The following is a 25,272-nucleotide window of genomic DNA, read 5'->3' as shown; positions in this document are numbered from 1 at the left end:
TTCAGATAATGACCATTTAATCTATTCCATGGGGTTAAATGCTTAAGCACTTTGCCGCATCTAATAAACAAAGTAAAGAAGAATATTTTGCACTTACCTAAATTGCCATCAATGTACATGAGTTTAAATGAAGAAAACAAAAGTGGAAACATGCAAAACAAAGTTAAAATCAACAAGTATGCATGCAGCTCAAAACAAATATTTTTTTAAAAGCTGAAGAAAGTAGGAAACAACAGTACAGTGAAAAGCAGAAAACAAGGTGAATGGGTGTGATGAACCTACTGGCTTTACAGAATCATCCTAAAACATCTTAAGAAGCTTTCACTGGTTGTAAATACTATATTAAAATTTGTTGTTGGAAGTATTTTTTCTTGAAGAGACTCATTTAATAAAAATACAGCCAATTTCTTTTTTAAGATTATTAATATGAAAACATACCTCAGGTAGCATAGTAAAACACAAGCACAATGTTTCCACTCCTCAGGTTCCTAGCTTTGAGTTGTATAACCATGTACTTCATTAATATTCACATTAACTTTCAAAATCCCTGCTGTTTCAGACATTTACATAATAAGATGGGCTGAAAAATATTTATACCCAGAAAAAATCCTCCTCTGACCACAACTGGTATCAACAAACAATGAAAGGTCCTTTCCAACCGGTAATCAAGTGCATACTTTGACCCATTAAGGAAGGCAATACCCATCTGTAAACTCACACTAAATACCAAAGTGCTGGCAACTGCCTGCATATTCCACTACAATGAACCTACAAGAACTTCAAAGGGCATAAACAAAATATCTGAAAAAAAAAAAATTTAAATAATGTATACCTTAGCCTAATCAATATTTTATCGGGAACATAGTTTAATTAGTACAGAGAAGGGTAATGCCATTTCAGAATATTTGTTAGTAGATTTTACCTTATTGTTCTATTTAGATACTTGTCATGAATCAAAGTGAAAATCAAGAGCACATTGGGAAGTAACATTGAGCTACTCACAGTTCTAAATTCATGAATACACATTCCCTTCTGTACTGATTATTTTATCAGCTCTATTCTGCTAACTGCAGCATCTGAGTTATTCCCATTGCTACAGATGGACAAAAGTTACTTGGAGAAAAACTATTTCAAGCAAATTTTTTATTCAGAACTATAAGCCTCAGAGGAACTGCTCACTATCCTTTTTATCCTCTCTCCATCTCATTAATCAGAAGTAAATTCCTGCAGTATCAGGATAGGAACTAAACTTCAAAAGATCAAAATTTGTAATGTGTTCTCAAAGAACACATTAAGTCAATTAAAATTACCTGGTTTTTTGTAAGGGAAAAAAGGATCATGCTCACCCATTTATTTCCAATATAACCATGCCATGCCTGAAAAAGAGCTACTGTTTATGGCACACAGTGTCCATTATGTATTAATTATGTATTATTAAATGATTACATTTTTAAGTAAAAGGGGCCTTATTTTGTGCAATAGAGCTTAATGGCATTTTAAAAAATATCACAGTGATTCAGTTTTTGCAATGTCCTAAAAGCAACATATAAACTGATAAACATTAATATATTGTATTAGAAGCAGCTAATCCAAACCAATAAATTAGTTTTCCCCTCTTGACAGGCAGGCAGCAACCTTGGAAAGGAATAATGTCTTGTGTCTTCCCAGCACTTCCCACCTCATGGCCTTTTGCTCTCCACTGAAACCTTCCACACTGACTCTCATATATATTGCACATGATTAGAAGCTTCTAATCAAGCCAGATTAGAGAGATTAACTATCTACCTAGGGGGAAAAAACAAAATCTCTGAGACATGGTAAATGGATGATTCCAAGATGAAGAGCTACTTTAAATAGTTAAAAACATGCAGAGTACTTCCTGCCCCTATGTATACCAACACATATATAATTCCAGTTACACAGTGAGAAAATATCACAGAGAATATGCAGAATAAACACCAACTAAATGTGGGCTGTGATATTAAAGTACAGGTGCTGAAAGCATACACTTTCAGACATATAACAACTTTCAAAAGGAAAACAGGAATGTCCATAAACTTCCTACTGCTTCCAAAAGGTTGAATTTCATCAATTTTCCTGTTGAAACAGACCCTACTATTTCAAACTAATTCATTTATTTGGCAAATTTCTTTTCATTTATAATCCTACTTTCCAGGATGTTTTTAAGCCTTCCCAACCTTGCCATTATCGGATGCATAACACATCCATCCTTTAGGACATTGATGAAAGGCTCAAGCACATGACAGATCCCTACTAGATGCTACTGGAAACATTTCCAATTTCACCATGAATCACTGATTATCACACTTTTACATAGGCTTCCAATCAAATACTTCTCCAAGTAATAGCAATTTCCTGTCATGTGCTTCCCACCAACTCACTAAAGGGAGATCTTTTGAGACAAAGTTTTCTTAATATCAATATGTTGCTACTGCTCTTCCATTATGCGTAAGGTGTTTTCCTGTCATCCAAAAAAATCAGACATCTTTGACATTATATTTGATAAATCCATATTGGGTGTTTGTGTATTTTTTATTTTCTCTCTCTGTATTTAGAAATCACTGATGATTTTTTAAAATACAGCTTCCAAATAAATCTTTGGGTTTTGCAATATTTTTTCAGAAACCACTATAAAAATATGAAACACATGTCACTCATTCTCTCATTTCACTTCTTTTTTGGCAGGCAGATTTGCCCTTCTCCCATCTCCTGGAAGCTCCCAAACTTTGCTAGGAGACCCAGAAATCCAGGCAGGGTCACTTTCATCATGGACAGTCAATGTGAAAACACTTTTTAGTGTTTCAGTGTGAAACAACTCCATTTTTAAGAAAGTTTTATAAGCCAGTCAACCTCAGACACACAAGGACAGACTGACCACTTTTAGGATAGATGTGATAGAGCACACTGCCTTTTTTGTTCTTTAAAATTACAGCTTTTTGATGATTCTAATTTAAATTAGTTGTTTGAAAGAATCAATAGCCTCCTGAATAAATGTGACAAACAAGCTGACACAGCCAGCTTGGGCTTCCAAAGCCATTCCTTCAGAAAGGCTCCTCTCCAAATGCTTACAAGAAAAGTAAGCAGCAATTACATAACAGCATGGGTACTTTTATACACAAATATTTAATTACAACAGAGGAAATAGCAGAAACACATGGCTGACTCCTAAAACCAACAGAAGGTCCCTGGAGTTTTGCTGGAACCTGTGGCTGGGGCTTGTGTTGACTGACACTTCCTGAGTAGCCCAAAGAACAGGGTGATCAGTATGACTGATTTTCCTCATGGTGTTTGGTTATTCAGTCCAATAAAGACAAAAACCAAATGCAAAGAAGAATTTTATATGACTAAGCAAATAGTCATAGGCTGGCAGATGAAATTCAGGGAGATAAAAGTGGCACACAAGCGAAAATAATCCCACCTTTAAGCATAATAAACTGGGATCAAAACTGGTTAGAATTAACAGTGAGGTTTTTACCAGTTATGATAAATATTTCCATTAAGATATTAGCTTAGTACTCAGTAGCAGCAAAAATAAAGGCATCCAAAACTGGAAAGAACAAAAGCATACAGAATAAACGGGCAAACACTACAACATCAACACAACTAATTTTACACCCTATCAAAAACATCTTATGTTTTGGTCCCCTCACCTCAAAAAAAAAAAAAAAAAAAAATCCCAAACATAATAGATCTGAAAGTGATCATTTAACTGTTTCACAAGGAATTATCACACATGGCAAGATGCTCCTGGTCTGGAAAAGAGCCGAGGGAGGGATGTGATGATGGCACTGTAAAGTCCTAAGTGGCACTGAGACTGGCACCAGACATCACTTATTTACTGCTTCTTTCAGTACAAGGAGCAGGAAATCCTAGCAAAAGCAGCCAAAGTCTAGTACAAAACCAAATGAAAACAGTGGTTTCTCACAGGTATGTTAGGCTGGAAGAGCCTGTGGACACTGGCATTTTAAACAAATCCAGAAGTAACTGGCTGAATTTAAAGTTCACTGAGTTATTAAGCACAAAGAAACAGCAGCTGGATCACAAGGAGCACTCTCTGGGGATACCACTGTACTACTTATCCTCTTCAGTGAATGTTTGGATACTTAGCAATGGAATAGAACTACCCAATCTCTGTGTATTATAGAGGGAGGATTCATCTTAAATATACACATAGGGCAAAATACATTGCTTTTGTCAGGTTTGCTGTTACAAGAAAACAAGAGAGTTTGTCAGAAAGATACAACATGAATGAACTCATAACTGAGTTACTAGTTTACATTCCCTCAAGATAAGCAAAACTAACTTTTCGGGAGAAAAACCAAAACAGAACCCCATTGGTGCGTGACAAAGTCTCTAACACCAGATTCAAATTCCAAATGTCAGTATAAGATATTAATGTGACATTTCCATAAGATACACAGTCAATTAGAATATTTCTCCTCCTAAGGTGACATCAATTACCACCATTAAAGTATCTAACCAACAAAGTTTTTGAAAAACAGAACCTCCACCGTGCATCTTTTTGTTAATACTGGTTCTAGCAGCATCCTAGTCCATCTGCTATAAAAAAATAATCAGCAACTACTATCGTCAGTCTGGATACAAAAGTTATACAAGACAGTAATAAATTAATTTAATGGACTGAATTCCTGACAACAACCCAGCCAGTTTCCCACTGACGTAACTGGTAACAGACTTGCCAGCTCTGTAGGTATTTAGGTTCCTGACATGCCTAAAGGTGGAAAGTTTGCTGAGTAGCTCTAATTGATCACAAACTTGGAAGTAAATTAAAAATCTCAGTTGTTGCTGCCTGCCAGCAAAGAAGTTTAGATTTGGAATCTGGAAGTGAGAGAAACACAGGACTGTGTTTTTGTCTGGGGAAAGTTAACATATGGTCTAAAAAGGAGCAGCTTTAAAATAAGACCAGAAGCCAAAAAGTGTGTGGAAAAAGGAAGCATAAACTTTTTTATCTATTCTGTGCTGCTGTTTCATATAGCTTCGTATATACAGCAGTATATTTGATATACCAAAGTCTCAAAGTTTGACTTCATAGATTTATCCATCCAGACTAAAATATTTGAATCTTTTTATAACTTCAGGAAAATAATGTTACAACGTGAATAGAAGTATTTGAAATACATATTTACAAGATAGTCATTTACGACAATGCAGGTGTCTGAAATATTACTGAAAACTTCATTCTGTAATGCAGAAGTACAGAAAGCTGAATATGAGGATTTATCTTCTTTTAACTTTAAAACTGTTAACTCCCTGTACAGCTTAAACAAAATATGCCTCTGGATATTTATTTACAGTTCTTCCAAAGTGGCTCATTTACCTCTTCAGAAAATGCTGCCAAGACAACATTTAGACAGTTGCAAAAAAACCCTAGAGAAAGTTTCAAACATAAGAGAAAGGGTAATAACAATTATATTACCCATCTAAAATGTGAAGGGATGCTGCATGAAGGAAATTATAACCTGCATTTTCTCTTATTAGTGTGCTTTCCTGCAGTTTAGCAGTCAGGAGCAGATATACCAAGATACAAAATTCTTGTGGCAAATATCAAACTTGTGCCAGCACTGGATACAGTACCAAAAGCAAAACATCAAGTGCTAGGTTGTAAATCAACACAAAGAAACTTTCATAATTACTTACCTGATTTTCTTCATGGGAAACTCTCATCTGTTCTTTAAGAACTGACATTCTGGCTGCTTCTTCTTTCCTCAATACTCTCTCTTTCTTTAGCTCAGGACTCCAGAAAGTTTTGATGCTGTTCATAGAGGACCCCAGCTTGCTGTCCTTAATGTCTAGTTCTTTTCTGAGAAGGTCGTTCTCCCTCTGTAGATCCTTAAGCTGAGCCTGCAGATCTAACATGGTGCTATCCCTAACCTGTCTCAGCATGGAAGGAACCTGGTGGTGGTGGTGGTGTGAGGATGTGGTCAGCCCTCCGTGCTGGTCAGTGTAAGAAAGGACATCAGTATGTGACAGTCCAGCAGAAGCGATATTGGGGCTGCTCCCCATGGCTGTGACTCGGCCACCATACACAGCTCGATTTGTAGCCCTTCCAAGAGTCATTGTGCCCTTTGGGAAAGTAGTAGAAGCTACACCCTCGTGGTCACTCAGGTACATTGGTCCAGATGTTGCATAGGCTGCGTTAAGGGACTGGATGTTCTCCATGGACAACGTCTTCCCTGTCCCCCCTCCTCCCCCGCTGCTGGTTCGCCTGTGGCCCAGGCGAGGGGACCTTGGCAGGCGGGGAGACCTGGAGGGACTTCCTTCCAAGTTGCTGATTGTTCTTGCACTTCCATACATTTTTCTTCTACTTTGAGGTACTATTTAGTAAGAAACTAGTAACACTAAAGTTAAATGTTAAATTAATAATTCTGGCTAGAAATACTGGCAGTTTCACTGCATTCTTCCAGTAGGCAAAATCCGGTTTTCCTCCCAAGACAGACCTGAAAAAAAAAATATAAGATTAAGTTTTCATTTTGGAAAATAAACTTACAAGTAATCACCATATATCAGAAAAACCAACATCCCAGGGTAATAACCACAAAAATAAAAACTGCTATACATTTTATATTTCTGATGATTAGTTTAAAAAGCATTTTCAAACTAATTTCAATCAAAATAAAACTCCTAATTTCTTTCTTGCTAGAAAACTTCAAGCTAAAGCTTGTTAAACTAGGTTGGAATGAACAACATGGGCCCAATAACATACCTTAGCTGCTACATTAACAGACTTAAATAACTGATAATATGAAATTTATATTAAGAAAAATATTGTTGGCATAAAGAACTACCCTCTTAAAGCCTCCAGAATTCATTCCCAAGGCAAACAGATATAAAAGAATCTTGTTGATTTACTTTTTCAAGTTTTGGCATTTTAACATCACTGTCCAAATCTGCCCCTCTTTTTAGCTCTCACGCAGCATTCAAGAGATGACCCACAGCTTGGTCCACCACAAGAACCTGTGCAGCTTTTCTGCCATCTCAACTTCAACACACTGACCAATCAAAAAAAAAAATTCTCATAATGGTGATTGGGGCAGTGCAACTGCTAATCCTAATTCTCAAGTGCCAGCCATCCTCTGGCCAAATAAGCCAGCAAGCCCTCTGAGAAATCCATCCTTCTATCTTTCTAGTTGCCTGAAATAGTTCCATAGCTCCTTCATAGACAAATCTCCCATGAGAGCAGCAGAAGATCACTTTCCTTCCACTGGCTCCTGGCAGATCCTGAGCAAAAGCAACAACAAATCTTCAAAACTCAGAGAATTCACCCCACCCTCTTGCTCACTCAATCAAAAAAAAACCACAAAGCAAAAACATTCCATAAAAAACACTACACTCAATTCTGGTGAAAGAAACAATACTGCTGGCAGGAAATGCCAGTGTCAATTTAAACTGCACACAATAAAATATTCCTAAATACAGCAGATATAATACATGGCCAGGTGGTGGGGTTGGGTATAAATTTGTTGATCCTCAGAAGCATAATATTCAATCTTATGTCCATACTTTTTTCCTTTGCAGTCTGATAAATCAATACATTTCTTGCTTAGAGTTACTTAATAATTTACTTAGCCTTCTGTTTATGTCTCTGACATATATTTTTAGGTACTTGTTTTGCCTTTTAGAGCTTATTAGTTGTCGTCTTTCTTTTCTCAACTTTTGTGAAGTTTTGGAAGTTCTTATATCAGAGAACACCTATCTTACTTAGCACTCCAGTGCTTACCACTGAGCTCTACTGAAAAAAAAGGATCCTCATTCCTTATCCAAATGGAGGCTAACTTCTCACTAAACTTCTTAAACAATGTTCAAATGCTGACTGAACATTGTAACTTCCATAAGCTTGAAAATTCTGAAAGCAACAGGAAAAGAGAAGCAAAACACCATCAACCAGTGTTATTACCTACACAGCATTTCCAATTTCTTATATTTTCCCCCTGGAAGTATTCTAATCAAAACAGAGACCTATGTGTTGTAAACACAAATACACTGATTATATGCTTGATTTTCTTACTTTAACTGGCTATTAAGGACAGCTCATAGACCAAAAGCTCAAAACCCTGACTTTAAAAAATTCTTAGGGTTTCTCCATTTTCATTTGCAGTTTGTTACTGTCTACAACCTGAATTATACAAACTGGCTTTCCTGCAAACACATCAGAAAAAGGCAAGCACATGAAAATATGCTTTTTCAACATGTGTACTTCTTAAGGATAAAACTGGAGCCTTTCTTTATGGCTGTGAAGCCTCAGACACAGTAGAAGCCAGACACCATTGCTTTATGAAAGAGGGGAGAAAAAGCACCTAAAATCATTTTCTGCTCTTTACTGCTTTTACATGGAGCCTTCCTAGCTTCAGGAAGATTTACTGTGTGTCTCAACACATCAGGAACTGGAGACCTGAAGAAGCAGTATCAGCCTCAGGACCTCAACAATTGCCACACAGATCATCATCTACTGCCTGGAGAAAAAGAGAGAGGAGAGATCCCAGCTTCCAACAGAACCAGCTGACAGAGCCATCCCACTGAGCTTAACTTAGGACAGGTGAGATATAGACAGTTCTGTTTTGAAAGGCAAATTTATTTTATATTGCTATTTTAATTGGACAGGGAGGCAGGAATACTAATACTCTCAAGTATTCTTTACCAAAGTTGTAGGTGTTGCAGTAGCCAGGACAAAGGAAACAAAGGTCATATCCCCCTAAAACCTTCTCTGAGACGAAAAGTCACCCAGCTTCATTCAGTCTGGTAGGGACAGACTGCAGACCCACTACACACATTTTCCTATGAGAATTGAGTTTTAAAATCCAAATCAGCTCAGTACTAGGAAAAAAAAACCCCAGATGCTCACCTGCTTGGCTCGATATTTTCTTATTTTAAATAAAAGCCTTTAATGTACATGATGTAAAATTAACCATTATTATCACAAGTTTATCATTCTGCATTACAAACAAAACTATATTTTATGCGGATCATTTTAGGGTCCAGAAAATTAAGTATGCATTCTGAGCTGGGGGCAGGAGGGCAAGCACTGGACACTTTGCCCCATGCTCTTATCAGCCTTGAAAACCCCAGCAGACCTGACCCCATTCATGCCACAGTGCCCCTGACACTGGTTACAACTTCAGCTTGCCTCATTCTCCACATTCCTGCCCCACCTGCATTCTGCACACAGCAACATCATGGGCTCACATTACCCACATGGCTGAAGTCTGACAAGTCATTTTATTTGTCTTTTAGCTTTCTATTTTTTGAGTAACCTGGAGCAAAGGATTCTAATATGGATGCTATTAGAAGACCTCACTCAATTTAGTTTCCAAATCCTTACTCCTACATTTAACATAATTACAGAGTTTGCTTGAAATACTGTATACACAGTACCCTGTAAGCTCTGATTTTCAGTGGTTACACACTCTTACATGCTGAGGGATGATTTAGGCTTTTAGTGTCCCCTCCTGTGGCCTGAATCACCTAGTCAGCAGGAAGTTTGGGTATCAGCCAAATACTTAATAGCTTTGCACAACTACTTGCCAATATTAACATTGAGCCAAGAGCTCAAACACTTGTAAAAGTACCAAAAGCTTTAAGGAAACCTCTTCTTTAGAGTTTACCTCCCCAAACAATATATGGTGACAGTTAAGTGCAGAAATTATCAACCCAATTGCAAACTGTCTAAAACTGTTTAGTACTATACAGCGCCCCACATATAAACCAAAAGAAGCAAAAGAGGAAAAAAAAAAAAAAAGGTGATGTAGAACACAGTGCTCATATTTTCTCTGCCAGGACTGCACTTTGAGGCACCACAAAAGGAAGGAGATTGACAGAAAAAAATCTGTTCCATAAAAACATGTCCTAGCAAACAATGATTTCTTTATTTTTATAGCATCTTTTAAAACACAACATCTCTGTACACAGAACACCGGGAGCACATGTGCATTAAAAGTAGTGACTAAGAGTCAGAAATATTTCTAGCACTTTCTTCTGTTTTACCTAGGTTTTCTACTGCTTTCATAGTGGCACAATACCTCCTCACAGAAGAGAATATTCTTTTCTTTGCATGTTTTTTGCTATCAGTGCTGATGTAAAATAAAAAAAAGGCAGCAAGCTGATATAAACTAGATACAAAGAACCCAAATCTGTTGTAGAGTATCCTTCCTTTCTTCATTAATCTGAGTGAGCAGCCCAGCATATCATCTTTTAATACAGTAAAAAAAATATATAAATACAATGTTCTTCATATGATGTTAGTACAAGACCAGCATTGTTTCTATTAAAAGGACAAAGTACTCTATTTTCCTGCTTACCAGGCTGACCAAGTAACTTCTTCTCACCTTTTTTTAATCTGAAAAAGAAAATAATCCATTTCTTCCTGCTACTCTACTATTCCTTACAAGTTTGAAAAACAAAGCGTATATGACAATTTCAAAAGCAACATTTTCATTTAGGTTGCTAACAGTGTCCTGAATCTGTATTTCTTATGTAAATTTTAGATTTACTACAGTCTGCACAGTACATTTCATTTTACTAGTTAACAGACATTAATTTATCCCCTCTCTTGTAGCTTGTTGTAAAAATTACACATATGTAGTTGTAAATAAAGTTAGTTCCAAAGCCTGTTTTAATCTTGTGAGCTGCTCATGTCCCTGAACTCCCATCAGTCCTACATGGAAGAACTGGCATTTATCACCTCATAGGAACAGCTCACATCAAGCCTGCCTGCCTTTCATTTCTCTTTCACACAGAAGAAAATATGAAGGCAAAAGTAGGAGTGGCTGCTTAATATGCATCTAATGACATATATGGAAAATAAAGTTGTCAGGCATTCTAATGCTGTCAGGTGCAGTGACAGCAATGAACACTTGTCATGCAATCAGAACACTCCACCAATTGAAATATTTGCTCAAAATGCTGTATTAAAAATCGTGAAAAGCAAGCAGTTCTGACACCATTATCAGGACTGTCAATTATATTACTCTCAAATATACTTAAGTGAAGGGTCAACAATACCTTTTTAACTCTTTTATACAAGTTTCATGGGTTTAAAACAAGCCTAGTGTTCAAGAAAGGTAGATTTCTTTCAAAGCATTTTACTTTTTAATACAGTGTTTGAGACATTATAATTGTTTTAAAACATCATTATAGTTAGAATTGGGCTTTAAATAATATAAGTAATATTTAAACTCCGCCAGTTGACATCGCCATTATTTTATAACTTTTAAGTTAGGTCTCTTTGTTGCTCAAACTCTTAACATTTTATCTCTAACACTTCCATTAAAACAATTATTTCCTGCAGTCCTGCATGTGAGAAGTCTTCCTGGGGTTTCTATAATACTTAAGGAAGGTGAGAAATTTCAAGTTTGTTACATAACATCAGAAAAATAAAATGAAATATATTAAAGACCTGAAAATTGAACATTAAAAAAAAAAAAGGCTTCTACAGCCAAGCAAAGGCAGAACCATCACATCTAATTGTAATTGTTATGCCAGAGAACACACTGTATCTTTGTAAAAAGCTATAGGGCAGCCTATCTGTCAAGTCTGGGCAAACACAACCACGGAGAGTCTCTACAAGTTACCTGCCAGTGCTGAGCCTTTCTCACTGTCCAGTCCCTTCTGATTTAACAGTCACCCCCCGGATGCAGGGATGTTTAGGGCTACCCTTTGTTTAAACTATGAAGCACAAGCACCAACGGTGATGTGAAGAGCTCCAGAGGTGCAGGGTAAAACAGCTCAGCTGCAACTGACTGAAGCTCCCAGTGCCACACTCACTATGTCATTGTTTTGCTGCCCATCTGCTCCCTGCAGCTCTTAACATTGGCATTCTATTTTTTATTGACAGGTGGGAGGGTGGGTGGTGTGAATCACAAGCGACAAGGGATAGAAACACACAAATTCCAAAACAGTGCTTGTCCCTGCTCAGTTTTTTTGTTCTCAGCTTCCCCACACCATAATGACGTTCTCAGGATACACAGATATTTCTAAAGACCTGGCAAGCTTTTGGTTCTCCAGAGAAATATTTCCTAACATTTCAGTCCTTGCAGGTATGCAGGTGCCTTGTATGCTAAATTCTGCATCCTAGTCTGTATTCATCATGCCTTCCATCCTGCAATTGTTATTCACTTGCCTTTTATTCCCTTCTCAATAAGAATTCTCATTTATCAATGCAAGCCTGCATTAACAAACTCCAGTATTTTGTGGAGGATTATTCTAAGGCACTTGGTAAATCAGGCAAACAGTACTTTTCATTTAATGTCTATTAAAGAAAAACAACAACAATCATATGTCTTGAATTTTTACTAAAACAGTCTCCTTTGGGGAAAAACAATAGAATGTAAAAATACACAACATTCTTCAGGATTACTTGAAAGTTATGCCTAATTATTAGCACAGTTATGCTTTGCTTTTGTCAGCATTTACCTAACTTGAATGACTAAATTTACAGAAACACAGATATAGACTAAATTATCCTTTAAGAAGGTAGAGCTTAAAAATAAGCATGATTTAAGAAAACCTAAGAGTTTCCCAGGAAAAACCACAAAGACCAGACATTTTCTGTAATTCCTGTACTGTCAGCATTTATACCAATTCTTTGAAACAAAAAGTTGTTCAGCTAGTAATATATATAGTAAATGCATATTAAAGACTACATTCATTTTAGTAAAATAACCTAAGAACTGAAAATAGTATAAATGGAAATTGACCGAGTTCATAGTTTGACCTGTAAATTTGTCTATTTTCACATAGTCTGTCATTTACAATTATGTCATACTTTTAATTTTAAGATGCATTTATAGCTCTTAATGGTTTAGAAACCAACAGAAATGCTCCCACACAATGGAGTACTTTCAATTGAATAAGGCTACTCTCATCAATGTTACTAAACACGGGCTTACACATCTGCAAGATAAAGCTATATTTTTCTTTTTTTGCTACAAAGCTTCCATTCTCTGTAAAAAGGCAACAAAATAGTCATAGGATCAGCTATTAAGACTGTGCAGCCTCCAGCAGTTTCTTAGAATACTTAAATACTGGGATATTTAGGAAGCCTCAGACTGCAAAACAAGAAGCATGTTCGTGCATTCAGCGTGCTTTGAAACCATCACAATGTAAAAACCTGTAGAACATCTCTCCTCTGCTGTCTTTGCTCAGGTACAAGAGCATGCACGTTTCAGTACCATGCCAAAGAAAAACTGGCTGTGCTTCAGCCACATCAGATCAAAGCTGTCCAAGGAACTTACAGGCTCTGTAAGCAATGGAAGTGGTTTAGCAGATTGGCTTTCAATTCATCATAGAATCAGCATCCTGGAACCATTAGAAGACATTGCACTTCAGGAATTGCCTTTTTATTTATTTATTTATTCACCAAAAGAGCTGAAGAGTTCCCCAAGCACTTGGTGGCTGGCTCATAATTTCACAGCACAGCCCAATCTGCCCTCTTTGGGCTCACACTCAGCCAAGCACAATCACACCAGTTCACAAGTGCAATTTCTAAGTCCTCACAGGCACCTGACTTAACATTTGAAGTTGATGACAGATGTTACTGTAACTGTTTCCTTAAGGAAAAACAAATGGTTTGAGCAGATTTCAAATGAGGTCTATAAATGAAAGCTGAGGTACATCATGACTGCCAAGACTCAGCTATCAAAAATAAACTTGCTGTACACAGCAAACTGTCTTCCAGAGAAGCATGGGTACTCCAGAGAGTGCCCATTTCTTCCACTGTTATTGGACATAGGTAAACAAAAATAAATGTGCTTTATTTACCAGGATATTTGTCCACTAATCTGAATTGTTCAAAGAACAAAAGTGGTAAGAACTGTATTTCAGCAATATATTTTGAGGGAAAGAATGCACTGCAGAAAACTGTTTAAGTCAAAAGCCTCACCATCACAGAAATAACACAGACCTGTGCTTTTTTTATAAAGTAATTAAATAATTCAGACACTGCATGTGCCAAGAGATAACAAAATATATATCTAAGCAGATTACCAGTAAATTAATTTTACTGGCCATGAAAAGTGTTTAGATAACACTGAAAACTAAAGGGGCAGCAGCAAAATTTCTAACAAGACTCAGCTCATATTTGACAAAGAAAAATCAGTTCCTGAGAATTCAAGTACTATGGCCTCCAAGTCTTGCAATGAAACAACCCAAACATACCAAACAGTGTAACCACAAGTACAGACATATTAAACCTCCATGAGGAATTGGAATGAAGTGACCAAGATGTGCTCTGTAAACCTCTCAATGTATGGAGAAGATTATGTCCCATCAGTCAGCATCCCAAGTGACCTGAGTTATTCACTTGGAGGGAAACTGCCCCACACATTACCAGTGCTCTGTGCAAAATGCTTTTTCGGACTAAATTCAGAAATGGCAGAGATTTGTTACATTTCTTTCACTTCCTTCAAAATAAATTGCACATTGTACCCAACTAAGCAATCACTATAGACAATGCTTTCTCCAGTGGCTTCCCAGCCCAACTCCACAGTATCCTGAAACTACAGTGTATCATTTCCACACATACCTATACAATATATATTTATATATACACACCACTTTCATCTATTCATTTACTCTATTCAATGTCCCATGTCATTTCTCACACAATGAGAGTTTAATCACTTCAAAAACCTCTCAATTTTCAATTTTTGTAGAATTTAGCTGCTAGATTCTATACCTGCACTGTGACTTCAGTTAGAGGAATAGGATAATGAGCAGGACAAACAGTGGGGAGTATTAAAAAAAAAAAACCAAACCAAACAGTATTTACTGCCAGTGGAGTATTCCAATCAAATAAAAAGTACATTGATCATTAAAGAAGCCATGTGGTCACTAGCCCAAAACATTTCCAGTGAATGCCAGTCTGCAAGACTGTCTTAGAATGAGTTTTTAAGATAATCTAGAAAGCAAGTATCACCTTTCAAAAACCTAATCTTAAAATTTCACAGAAAAGCTCCAGCTTTGCTAAACATCCAAAATGTTAAAGACTCCCACACATCCAATCACAATTTGAAACTGACATAGACCTCAAATTCTTAGACATATTCTTGTGCTGTCCTAAAAGCACAGAAATTCCAACTCTAGACACCTCCCTCACTAGTCTCATTTTAAAGTAAAGGGACAGCACATCACCTGCCCATTGCAAAGTCTAAATTTCTAATATCATGAAGTAATTCCAAGTTTCTGTGACTAGAAATGGTATAGCAGTAATGAAGTGTATCCAGAGAAGTGCTAGAACACCTTTGCTCCTTGTTTCTCCTCTGGCAGAGCTCAGCACCTGAGACACTGTCCCTGAAAGGAGATGTGCTTCCTAATTTTTGCCATTACTTTAAAACAAAAACTGACTAAAGATATTCCAAAGCTGGGAATCTAAAAGCCACCGTCATTAAATTAATCATAAAAATCCCCAAAATCAATTGCCAAGAAAGCAACAACAAAATTTAAATTCCACAATGCTAATTCATCAGACACACATTTTCTCATACAAACATTGGATATCCATGCTTAGAAAAGCCCTTGGACCTGCACAAGTAGTCAGCTCCTGCTTTCCAAGCAAACAGGTTGGGGGTTTTTTTGCATCTTACATACAAGCAGTAAGAAACCAACATAAGTCTATTTCACTTGATTTCAGAAAGACTGTGAAAGATTGTTTAAGATTGTTTCTTTCTATAGAATACTCTACATCTTTAAAAAGGGACTAAAACCAAAATACTCCAGAGCAACATTTCACTGATGTTTCTGCTGATATGCCTTTGTATTTTCTTAATGTCAAAGTACCACTCAGAAGAAGCAGCACTACACAGTTCATTTTCAGAATTTAGTTTCAAGTATAACCCCTGAAAAAGAAATTACAAAGTCATTTTACTTTCAAATAGCTCTCAGCCTTTTGCCGGGACTTGACAGAAAATATAAGCTAGTGTTAGTGTTGCAAAATATAAATACATTGAGGCAAGCTCATCATTGCTAAGTACATGAGATTATTCAAAAACTAAGACTTAAATCACAAAAATATTTTAACGCAATCCTAAACCAAACAAATAAAATATCACAGCTAAGAGGGGTCACATAATAATTTAAAAAAAAAAAAATCTGTATCAGAGTAATATTTCCTACGTGGATCTAAGATCCTCCATATCTATATCTCCCAGGCATTTAAAAACTAAATTACAGAGATGATAACAAATGCATCATAGTGGATAAACATATAATAAACGCCCTAAGAGATACAGGTGGGGGAACATATGTGGTCTTTGGAACTGATACACAGGCTGGTTGCCTCACCCTCTTTGAGGGGTGAACAACCCACTCTTTTTTCTTAGTCATCCTTCAAAGGTCAGTAACAATCATCTTTCTAAAGCAAAAGAAAAAAATATCACCTTGAGCACGTTTATACAAAAACACATGCTGAATAGATAATTCTCTAAGTATCACATATATTTTACATGCTAAAATGGTAGTATGTGTTCTTTTGGTATTTGGCTGCTAAGAATAAGGCCCACACCTTTCTACAGCCTTCAGAACAGGCAAGGAATAGCAGGAGGGACCGGCATGGACAATGGATCTCACACCACCATCCACCAGAATTTGACTAGCAGTAGATTAGAGGAGTTGAAGAACCACCCACAGGATAAGAGGCAGCAAGATGGGTCTCCTCCAAATGCTGGCAAACCACAAGAGCAAGGATAATGAGTATAATAAGGCACTCAAACACTAACCAAGACATTTCTCAGTTCTTAGTTGGAAGATCTACCCCCATCCTGGGTGTGCTCATAAAGCACAGGATGGGGTTTCTCCATAGTTCAAAGGTTTAGTTTCAGCCTGAGCTGGACAGCCATAAACCCCAGGGACTGCCCTTATCTCAATGAGCCTTTGGAAGAAGAAATTATGTTCCCTTCACTCACCGGACAGGCAGCCTCTCCTTCCTCCCAGATTCCTCTAGGAAAAGTGAAAATGCTAACTCACCTTGATGCCTTTGAAAGCCATTTTACCCAGAGCTTTCAAACAAAAATAATAGCAGTAAAAATGCTTCCTTTAAGGCACTGAGGAGATGGGGAGGCACTTTCACACACAGCCATTAACACAGTCACCCACAAAGCCAAGACTTGGACTGTAAGTTTCTTCCATCAAGAAACTAAGAAAGCTTTTCCCACAAACATATTCCTTAAGGGACCTGGATATACCATTACACACTCTGCGTGTGCAGAAACAGACCCTTAAAGCAAAGGGCCCTTTTCCTCCTGCTGCTCGGGGAAAGGAACTAACGGGGAATGCACTGCTCCAGCACATGCGACCGTGAGGGGACTGCGGCTGAGGGAGCTTCGCCTGCTCTGCTGCTGGTGGGGTTTTATGGCTGGTGTTTCCTTCACCTGAGCTGTGGGAGCGTTCGCCATCCCCCGCCCTTCCACGGGGACAGTCCGAGGAAATCCCCCCGGCAGAGGAATTGGTTTGGGGTCCCCGTGGGGACGTGCAGCCCTGACACCGCCGCTCCGCGGAGCCGGGCCGGCAAGGCGGCCGGGCTCCCTCAGCCCCGCGGCCGAGCAGGGGGGCTGGGGGGGCAGTGCCCGGTGTTGCCCCCGCACCGGGCTGGGAGAGGGCCGCAGGAGGGCTCTCCCCGCGCCCCCATGTAGGCTGTGGAGCTCTGCCATTCCCGGGGGAGGGTGGGAGGGAGGAGAGCGGCAGCGCATCCCCAGCATCTCCCCTCAGGGCAGGGCGGCCGGGCTGACACGGGGGATCCGCTCCGTCCTCGGCTTGGCGACGGGGAAACCAAGTGCCGGGGCGAAGCGTCTTGATGGAGAGGAACCTCCCTCCCTTCCCCGCCCTCCGAGGAGGGGGAGCCGGAGCGGGGCCTGCGCCCGGCGCGGCTGCTGGGAAGGGGCCGCGTTCGAGGCGGCCGCCCTGGACACGCACGTGAGGCTGGAGGTACAGGGATGGAAATAAAACCAAATCCCGAACGACAACAGCTAAGTGAAACCACTGATTTAGAAAGCCGACCAGAAAAGTAACCCTGGCAAGTAGGATTTGCCCTCCCCTTGGCTGCACTTATTGGCCGTGCTCGTGTGCAACGAGCTCGTGTCTGCCAATGCCAGTGGTCGGCCGGCGTGTCCATCACCAGGGGAAGAGCAATTCGCCGCTAAGGGAATAGATTCCCATCCATCCATCACAAGGCTTAGCAGGTAGCCGCCTAGAAATCAATCACACACTAATAAAAAAAAAAAAAAAAATATATATATATCCTTCTCTATCAAATTACTATTGTAGTGCTCTCAGAAAAATGTCTATGTATCCTTGATATCTACGTATCCTTGGTAAACATAGGCGTGGATTTCATCACATCCATCACTTGTCCAGCCTAAAATGATCTTTTCTTAAAAAAAAATAAAATAAACCCCAGCATCATTAATGAGGGACCACAGTATGTATTCATTAATTATATAACTAAAAAATAATACCCTGTTAGCATCTGTTTCCATTTGCCAGCCACTAGAAGGGAGCAGAAATCTCTCACCTTTTTTCCTGACACGGTTTTTAAAACACCAAACATTATCCATTATTTAGGCATAAAGCTAGTAATTTCCAAAACTCATCAATTCTATTCTAGAAAACTTTAACAACAATATTTTTAAACACTAGGCACCAAAAAAAAAAATTTAAAACATATTAAAAAATAGACTCCTATGGCTGCTTTTAATAGAAATTGCAAGAGAGGTTTCTGGTTGACGATTCTGTAGGGAGAGGCACTCTGTTACCAGAATAAGACGTGCACTTGGTCCCATTTATTACAATGTGTTTCCAAAGCAATATAAAAAGCCTATTCTGCAAATTCATCTCCGGATTCAGCTACCAGACAGTTGTAAAAAGCAATATCCAGCATTTCCTTGATCACAATAAATTTACAGTCATGCATCCCAGCCATATTCTTGTTTAGGCTTCTCACCTTTCAAATCATTGCATCTGCCTTTCGTCCTCACATGGATTTTACAACATCACGTTTAGCTGGCATCCCATTTGCGCGGAGGAAGGCGGCAGCAGGGAGAGCCGGAGCCGCGGAATACCTGCGAGGGGCTGAAGGAACCTGCTGCAGTCGGGGGAGGCTCGTGTGCCCCTGTGCCTCTTCTTTCCGTCCCTTAGCGAGTCTCCCTCAGTCAGCTGCGAGCCCGGCTGTCTGGGTTGCCAGTCCCTGACTCAACATTCCCAGCATTCCCGAGGAGCCGGGGCTCCAGCGGCGCGGCTCGGAGCCGCCGGGGGCAGCAGCAGCAGCAGCAGCAGCGCACGCACCGCAGCCCCGATTCCTGCGAGCGTCTGTCTCTGTCCATTCATCGCCAGCCCGCGGGTTCCAGCCCCCACCCAGCCAACGGCTGCGAGTGTGTTACTCACTGTGAAACAGCCTAAAAATACACCTAAGGTCTGCGTAAAACTGCAGAGGATAAATTGCTTTCTCGCCCCTGTTCACCGAAGGCCAGAAACGTTCAAAGGCAGGTGCTTCAGAACATGATGCCTAAAAATCCATTGCCATATGCATGCATTTACATAAACAGAACAAACCCAGAAATCTGAATCCGTGTTCGGGCTTAAGTGCAAAAGAAATTAAGATGACATCCGTATTTGTGGATTTTTTTTCAAAAAACAGTATGCAGGGTAAAAAAAAAACCCACAGATTATCTGCTATACAAAGCCTGAAAACCATTTTCCATAAGAAAACTGCATTAAAAGTTATTGCTGAGATTTTATTGCTTTTTATTAAGGGGAATGAAAGAAACTTCTATAAACATCACTGGCTTCTCACCCTAAGAACAGAGGGTTTGTTCCTCTTCTATTTTTCCCTCTTATAAATTCTTTTTAGTTTAATGGCTTTGTATACAATTATAAGTAACCACCTTTAGTCTTTAGCTTCAATGCACCTTCATATCTTAGCCTACACAAAATTTCACAAACATATTTCATCTGTCTCGATCTCATTGCCATAACAATGATTTTAAGAACAATTTCAGATCTGTAGTTGCTTTAATATAACCTCTATTTTATTTCCCTCACATATGCATCTATAAACGCCACTATTAAACATCACTGAGAAGAACAACTTTTATGGAATTACTGTTAAAAATTATGTCAAATCAAATTGATGTCAACCAATCATGTTTAAAATTAGCATAATCCCTTTATTGCTGTATCTGAATTATCCAAAGCCAGTTAAAAAAATTGGCTGTCACAGATATTTATTTGGAGATGCTAGAATGCCATTCCCAGCAGGAGCATAACAGGTTTGTATTTCCCCAAGAAAGGGACACACTCTTACAGTACCCACCTACCTCAGCTATAATTGCAATAGAGGGCAAATACTTTTTCTGAGTTCAAAGTAATGGAATAACCATGATTAAAATGCAGAGTTCAATTGCTTTTAAGTCTGCATACTTATTTGAGGACACTTCTGTTCAAATAGTTTCAAAACTATGAAAAATATGGACAGAGAAAATCTGTTCCTGGAGAAATTTACAAGAAGGGACATGGTTTTGTATACAAATAATTTCACTTGATCTGAAAAGCAAACAAAGTATTCCTTAAGAGTTAGCAAGTCTGCATCTGTAAGAAAACAGATAATACTACAAAATGTGGGTCACTACACTGAATGCTTCAGAGCACAAAAAGTGTCCATTTTCAGCTTAGCCCTTAATTTGGATTCAGTGTGAAATAAGAATTTCTTACAGACCTGTCTCAATATTGCTAAAACCAATTCTGTCTCAGTACTGTTAATGATGACAGGACTTTTGTTCTAAGTGGTGTCAGCTGCTGACAGTTTTTTAAACAACATGTCACACCGTTCCTGTCTATATGCAAAGACAAGGAACATCAGGTTCTGCCTTATCTTTTTGTGACTCACTCACTGGCAAAGACCAAGGGCCTTGTGATAGCCAGCAAAAGCCAGAAGCGTCCTGACAGAGGACCAGTAGCCTAAGAATCTTCTTTCCAAGGAATAATCACTGTGGGAAGACAGAGCTGCCATAAGGCTGCAACAATACTGCAATGAATTAAGCTTGCTGTCATTCAATAAACTTTATAGCAGAGTTCATCACAGCCCATCTCAGAGCAGCAGACCCTCTGCAGGGGACTGCCAGCACTGCCAGTGCCAAAGAACAGAATATACCCACCATGGATAAGACCATGTGGATAAGTGGGGAAAAAAAATATTTTGCCAAATTGTACTCAACAGGACTAGTTAGAAAAATGTGCAGTTCAAGAGAAGGGGGGGAGTAATCAGAATTTTACAGTTAATCTACTTATTGTATTAGTAGAAACAACATCCATGCAAAGAACCTCAGGGTCACGTAATCCAAACCCTTCAATAATATTCATGCCTTACATTCAAGGCCATGCCAGAATCCAAACCCAAAGGGTAAGATAATAGCAATTGTGTCCTTAAGGCTGACTGCTTTGCAGCTGATGGAAGTTCTCATTTCAGTCTAATCACAGGACCATCTGTGTCGTCCTTGGTGCCATGATGCAGGTGGGTGCCATTAAGCACAAAAAGAGGCAGATCATATAAGTAAACTACCACACTTTTTTATTTTGCTTATTGTAAGAGGTTCCCATTAACTACTAGACATATCTTTCAGCCAACTGTTAGAGGAAAGCAGTCTGTTGTAAAACTTAAACCACTGTTTATGTTATAAGGTGCCATGTGACACTATGCCTAATGTTTGCACTTGTCAACAGTTTCTATCTTCAAATAGATTTTTGGCTAGCAGACTTCAGTTTATTTGTTTTCTACCTTAAAAATACAGTATATTCACAGTTCTTTCTGCTTTCACATCAGGAGCCATGGAAATCCCACTGAAATTAATGGCAATTTTTTAAAAATTTCAATTAGTCCACAATTAAGGCCTGAACCAAGCAAACATGAAATACAGATTTTCGAGTCTCTTATTTTCCTCCATCTATGCTGTTCTGATGTTGGAAGCAGAAGCATGTAAAACATACTTATTACAACCATTCTGTTTACTTATTCTAAGTATAAATAATTCAAAATAACACATAATGTATAATGTTACTGTCTTCAATTCCTGTGCATCCCTTCATCTTTCCCACATCTTTCTTTTCTTCTCACTTGTGATACTAAGACTTTAGCAGCAGCTTGCTCCCTTTCATGTTTTGATGAAGCTGGATGTTATTTAGTGCTTAATTTCTTTAAAAAGAAATTTCTTTAAGCTTGGTCCCTGCTGTATAATTCCTAGCAAGCAACTGCAGGTGTGTGCTTTAAAAACCCAAGAAAATGTATTTCAGCTCTAGTCATTGAACCTGGCCCCACCCTATTCCTCTGTGCTTCCCTAACTTGATTTACAGAACTAAAAAAAAAAAAAAAAAAAAATTGCCTTTACCATGACGTGGTGATCAGATTTCGAGTAAGCACTTGACTCGAAAGAAACAAAAAACTCCATACAAACAAAGTCATTGAAATAAAATCCAATTTTCTGTTGATTTCAGAATGAGGCCCTATCAGTCAAGTCCACAGAGATGGTGCATTCATGAGTCATTAACTATGGACTGTTCTTTCCTCTTTATTAGTTTTTATTTTCACCTACAAATACCTGTCAAACTGAATTACAAAATAGTTTCCCACTACATGTTAAGCTTCTGTTTTGCTTTCCTCATGGCATATCACTCAAGACTGCTATTGTGGTTTTTAAAATTATTAGTATAATTTATTTATTATTAATTTACATGATCACATGCTTTACAGAGGACGGAAAAGTGTTACTTGAATATACCTGAACACACAAGAGACCATTGAGGAATTCATTATAATGTATTATAATGCAAAAAACAAACAAGGAAAATATACTCTTTTGTAATTACATAATACAGCAGTTTATTGTGTACTGCACAGCCTATGTCTATTCAGGACAGAAATAAAGCTACTCTGGCAGATGCTGTTAATATCACAGTAAGAAATAGAGCAAAAATACTAAAATAATTTAATAGTAAAAATATCCACCTCACATAAGACCTCCAGCTTCCACATCTCAAAATAGGGCTATTAATAGGCTTTTGCAGCAGCTTTACAACATATTTCAGAGAGTTAAACATATTTCTTAGGAACACTCACACTCCAGGAATTTCTAACAGTATGTAGCATATACAGCTTAAATATCTTGAATTAGGTTTAACATTTTAAATTTTATCCATGACCCTTTATTTTCCTGGTTGGAAACACAGTATTACTGCTACCACTATTGGACACATGAATATGCACAGTGACTGTTCTAGAGGAGTGCTGCTAAATAGGCACTGACTAGCAAACTCTTAGATGCTGGTTTGGGGCTTTTTAAAGTCACTTCAGAGCTAATGTCCAACTGACTTTTCAGTAAGAATTAAGCTTCCAAATGCCAACCTCACTCCTGAAAAGTAAATACAGATAATAAAATTTTACTTACAAGTGTCAATATGAGGCACTTCATCTAAAGGCAGCTGAGGTTCTCCTCTTAATTCTCAAGCTGCAGAAAACACATCTTCTTCCCTACTTATGATCTCAAACTCTGCAGGAAACCTGGCATGTAAAAACACTAGGATTACAGGATTATTCACCCCTACCCATCACCTTTTCCCAGCAGAACTACAGGGCAGCTATTCAGTGAGGGAACCTTTTACTGGCAGCACAATCTCCTCCAGTTTGAAACAGCTGAGTACTGAAGCCTGAGGCACTGCCTTAATCATATTCACATGCTGGGAGGCCTGGGAGAGGAACAAAACTACCTGAGCTGGGGGAAGTAAACTCTATCCACCACAGCAGTTCCCAATGGAAGCAAATTTCTGCAGTGAGTATGGCCCTATTAGATCAACCAAATTCAGGAATAATGTGAAAATAATTAAAACCAGTAGCCCTGTATGGCTGCTTTGAAACTGACACTGAACCTAGAGCTGCTTGCCTCTTTTGTGCTCCTTGTGGATTCTGTTGAGGAGCTGCGTGTCCAACTGAATAACAAGAAATACAAAACACCTGACCATGGATGGCAGCTCCAGCTCCCACAAAGGTTAATTATTAGCTAATAACTGACATTACATAGCAGGTGTGAGCTTCACATTACTGTTATATCTATAATAAGGGGATAGTATTGATAGTATTCCATCTGTTACTCTATATAGATGCACTGAGACAATTTCCAGACTGTTTTGAGAGCATAACACATTATATCCACTATATAATACTTCACAGGATTACACAAAGTGCATTTATGGGGAATTAAGTTAGATTTATTTTATATATTAATTAAACAATTTAAAACATGGTTTTATAGGTGCTTTTACACATATAGTAATACTCCTCTGCATACAAACATGAAAAAACCTCCACAATTCCACAGTAAAAAAAAAAAAATCTATGATACAAAGGTTCAGGCTGTCTCAATCTTGAAATCTTCTTCACTACAAAGTCCCAGAGCCTTTAAGAAGAAAACACTTTTCCTGCTTCTGTGGTTCATCCAAAACTTTTGTGGTACTATGCAAAAAAAAAAAAAAAAAACAGTCTAGAGAACCCAAGAACACTAGATTTCTATATTTACTAATGTAGTTTTTGCTTCATGTACAACCTAAGGCTAGACAAAGAATCCTACATTTCAGTTACCAGACAGTTGTCACCTACTCCATAATCTTCACTGAAGTAATCTTAACTTTGTTGTCCCATTTTACTCACAACAGGATCTCATAACCATTGGATATCCATTTTGTCATTGAGATTGTCAGTGCTGTGACACAGAATAACAAATAGCACAAACAATTCTGACTACTTCATTTAAGTCCTGGCCTTTAAAATTGAAGAAAGATAAAATACAGGCTTTAAAATTGAAGAAAGATTAAATACAGGCTTTAAAATAAAGGCTTTTAAACATCCTTTTATCAGTATTTCTATGTCAATCATCTACTAGCCTGACTTTGTGAAATATCAGAACTTCTCCCACATTTGAGCAAAACTTGGCCACTACTTGAGGATCTGACTTCAAGAGGTTATGCCCCCTTATTGTACCAACTCTAGAACTAAAAAGAGATGATGGTTTTTTCTCATTTATTTTTATCACTTAGAAGCAGCCCTGTAAACCATATGAATGCAAGCACATGTAATTAAATTTTTGTAGAACAATTCTCTGGAATAAAGAAGAAATGGCTTAGCATTATCTTGATTTGTGCCTCTGGACTCTCTCAACTCCCAAAATAGCATATTCCCATAAAGAATTCCAGTTGAGACTATGCACA

At 38.2% G+C, this 25,272-nt stretch overlaps 1 protein-coding gene across 1 annotated transcript in view; it reads right to left on the bottom strand.

The window, feature by feature from the left end:
* ERC2 (ELKS/RAB6-interacting/CAST family member 2) overlaps positions 1 to 10,362 on the bottom strand; it is a 295,631-nt gene extending 285,269 nt beyond the window's left edge. Inside the window, exons 1-2 of the mRNA XM_053989685.1 lie at positions 10,335 to 10,362; positions 5,680 to 6,479 (exon numbers count right to left, since the gene is read on the bottom strand). Of these exons, the coding sequence (XP_053845660.1) occupies positions 5,680 to 6,336 (657 nt within the window). The 5' untranslated portion in view covers positions 6,337 to 6,479; positions 10,335 to 10,362. The remainder of the gene's footprint in view (positions 1 to 5,679; positions 6,480 to 10,334) is intronic.
* Positions 10,363 to 25,272: the final 14,910 nt, after the last annotated feature.

Source organism: Vidua macroura, chromosome 13 (assembly GCF_024509145.1).
Source record: "Vidua macroura isolate BioBank_ID:100142 chromosome 13, ASM2450914v1, whole genome shotgun sequence".
Taxonomy (NCBI): domain Eukaryota; kingdom Metazoa; phylum Chordata; class Aves; order Passeriformes; family Viduidae; genus Vidua; species Vidua macroura.
Note: the sequence above shows the minus strand (reverse complement) of the source record. Positions and strands in the feature narration are given on the sequence as shown.